This window comes from Oryzias melastigma, linkage group LG18 (genome assembly GCF_002922805.2).
Source record: "Oryzias melastigma strain HK-1 linkage group LG18, ASM292280v2, whole genome shotgun sequence".
In the NCBI taxonomy this organism is placed as follows: Eukaryota; Metazoa; Chordata; class Actinopteri; order Beloniformes; family Adrianichthyidae; genus Oryzias; species Oryzias melastigma.
In genome coordinates this window covers 16,782,854-16,786,088 of record NC_050529.1, presented here as the reverse complement: position 1 = coordinate 16,786,088, position 3,235 = coordinate 16,782,854, and the positions used below count along the sequence as shown (strand labels likewise).

Below are 3,235 nucleotides of genomic sequence, written 5' to 3'. Positions count from 1 at the left end.
GGCAAAATCAAAATGCTCTAAATATTATATTTCAGCACCTTGGAGAGTTGAACAGGAACAGAATGTGAAACCTTAATTTATCCTAAATTAACCAAAATAAAAAAAAAAAATAAAAAAACTTTTGGAAACAATTAAATTTATAGCTTTGGATTTTCATGGAAATGTTTAGAGATCATCTTCTGTCCTAAAAGGTTTGTGTGTTCTGGGATAAATTGGATCATAAAGGAAAATCTCTTATTTATATTTTTTCTTATGACATTGTTGTGGATTTTAACAAACCAAAAGTCCCATTTTAATGTTTAGCATTCCATCGTTTATTAAGAAGAACAAAAATATACATCTGATTTAGTGAAATATATACATACATTTTTGTACATAAAGAAAGCAAATTTAAAGCAACTTAAACACATAATTAAAAAGAAGTGAATGATTTCAAAAAGTTTTAATTTGAGCAGTAACATAACGTAGTGGAATATTTTTGTCAAGTCCTCGCTGCTGATGGTGGTTCTGATTCATCCTCCGTGGACCTTCACCACCATCTGGATGGAAGACTTTGACTGGAGTCCATATTCCCCCAGAGATTTGGAGTTGGGTTCCAGCTTCTGCCCCTGGAGCATCAGGGTACTCTCCGGGGATATTTGAGCTGCGTTCAGAAGCACAAGAAAATAGATGAAAAATAAATAAACAAAAATGAAAACATTTTTTAAATAAAAGTTGCATATAAGGTTATAAAAAAGCATCTAAATAACACTTAGAGGAGATTTGAAGAGATTTACAGAAACTAAGACTCACCTGGATTCCCAGGAAGTGCTTGTAATAACCGAACGAGATCTTGAACAAAGAGTTTCCTCAAGTGTTCCTCAGATTCTGTCAAGTTCACCGGAACCTTCTCTCCATCAGGAGTCCACACGTCCAGCTGAACCCCCGGTATGTAAAGTGGTTCTGTTGGCCGGTGGGCCACACAAACACCTCCCTGAGCCACCATGGTGAGTTCTCGCTCTTCCTTGGATGATCTGAACTCGTCTGGCTCTTTTAAGCTCTTTTTTTAAAGCACGTGACTTTTGGGACTTTTGGTTCTTTATTTTAAAAGCGAAACCTTGAAACGGATGATTGCATAAGAGCAATATTGACAAAATAAAAGAATGCGTGTCTGACTTCAGGGGGAAAACCAGGAAAAGAGCTGATAAGATAAATTTGGTTCAAAGTTTAGCCTAATAATATTAAGACAAAAAATCCCGGAACTTTAATTATGTAATGACTAACCCTGACCTATATTCTCATAAACAGAAACACTTCCTTCTGGTCAGTAAATATTTATTTTTTATTAAGTTAGTTATATTTAACTTTACTATTTTTATTTTTTTTGCTTAAGCGTTTAAATGATAAAATGAAAATTCTAAAAGTTTGGTCAATTTCTTATTTATTTCGTACCCAAGACACATTTTTTCTCTTGAACAGTTTTCAAATCTTATGATAATTATGACTCAAAAAGTTTTTTGTTTCAATGTAATCTGCCAGAATTGTTCTGGCTTAAAACCCTTTAACAACCCCACCAAAAAAAGAGAATAAATCAAATAAAACAGTGATCAAAAGTTTTTTTCTTTTGACGTGGGTGAATTATAAAAACGTGAAGTTGAGTCAGCAATTAAAGGGTTAAATTAAGCAGAAAGCAAGTGTCCGTCATTAATGTTTGAAAGTTTCCAAACAATTTAAAAAAAAAAAAATTATTTGGTTTTATTTTCAATATAATTTATTGCACCTAATACATATATATCATAATCTTTGATACATTACAGGCAGTTTTCTTAGCAAAATATTACAAAACAGTCAAAATGACTCCTGCTTTTCATATCATGAACAACAACAGATGATTAATATATTTAATTAAAAACAAAAAAACAACAGAAAAGTTGATGAATGGCTTAAGGTATCATCAGAAAACAGCACTTTGCTGAGGAGATTTCATGATTTTATTCCAATATTAAGAGTTTTCTAAAGTGTTCTGTGATTACTAACAGATCCTGCTGCAAATAAATACTAATCCGAAAACTTCAGTCAGAAGTCAGTAGTGTGATTAAAAGACAATTAGAGAGGACGGCCTCCTTTAGGATGTCTGACACTCTATATTTATTATCTATAGGACAGCAAATCTTGTGGCACTGAAGAAGTTGGAAACAGAGTCCAATGACAAATCCAAATTCTTTCCCTATGGCTCCTCCTTATTGCTCTAATTGTAGCGATATTTGAAGCTTTGGTGGTGGCGTCAGGACACTGTACAAAAGCATCACCTATTTGTCATTAGTGTGTGTAGCTAACTTTATGTTTACAAAAACATCAAAACACTGATACATTTCAGCTTCACTGACTTTTATTACAAACTGAATGAAGTTGACTGGATAACTCAATATTTTGATGACTTGGTGGGTTAGACCAGCTGAAGAACTCTTCAGATGAGATGAGACGAAAAAACACAAAGTAGAATAAAAAGTACTAACAAGAAAAAGAGCATTAAAAGAACAGAACAATAGCGCTCTGCAACAGACTGGCGATTTGTCCAGGGTCTCCTCTGCTTTTGTCCATCTGTAGCTGGGTCGGGATCCAACAGCATCGAGATCTCACAGTGGTCTGGTAAATTAGATGTAGTGGCAGGATGATTTGGATTTGGAGTGATGGGTAGACTGTCCTGATTAATATCATCAGATGAAGGCTCTGTGTCTGGGGTAGGGTTCCACAATGGCTCAAAGAGGTCACTGTCCATGGATATGTTGTAGTCGTTAGATACGTTGGTGTCAATGTACACGCTGATGTCCGTGGATATGTTGTACTCGTTGGATCCATTGTTGTTGGTGGATACGCTGTTGTTGGTGGATACGCTGTTGTTGGTGGATAGGTTGTTGTCCGTGGATCCGTTGTTGTCTGTGGATCCGTTGTTGTCTTTGGACATGCTGTTGTCGGATGATACGTTGTTTTCTGTGGATCCGTTGTTGTTGGTGAATACGTTGTTGTCTGTGGATACGCTGTTGTCGGTGGATCCATTGTTCTCTGTGGATCCGTTGTTGTCTGTGGATCCTTTGTTGTCTGTGGATCCGTTGTTGTCTGTGGATCCGTTGTTGTCTGTGGATCCGTTGTTGTCTGTGGATACATTGTTGTCTGTGGATACGTTGTTGTCAGTGGATACATTGTTGTCTGTGGATACGTTGTTGTCTGTGGATTCATTGTTGTCTGTGGATACGTT

The 3,235-nt window shown here is 36.0% G+C and overlaps 1 protein-coding gene across 1 annotated transcript; it reads right to left on the bottom strand.

Moving 5' to 3' along the window:
- Positions 1–290: 290 nt before the first annotated feature.
- On the bottom strand, positions 291–3,229 carry LOC118600143 (putative uncharacterized protein DDB_G0286901). The gene is made up of 2 exons (XM_036216953.1): positions 793–3,229; positions 291–643 (listed from the first exon to the last, which is right to left on the bottom strand). Exon 1 carries the CDS (start codon positions 2,942–2,944, stop codon positions 2,447–2,449), a length of 498 nt encoding a protein of 165 aa, XP_036072846.1. The 5' UTR covers positions 2,945–3,229; the 3' UTR covers positions 291–643; positions 793–2,446.
- Between the last annotated feature and the right edge of the window lie 6 nt (positions 3,230–3,235).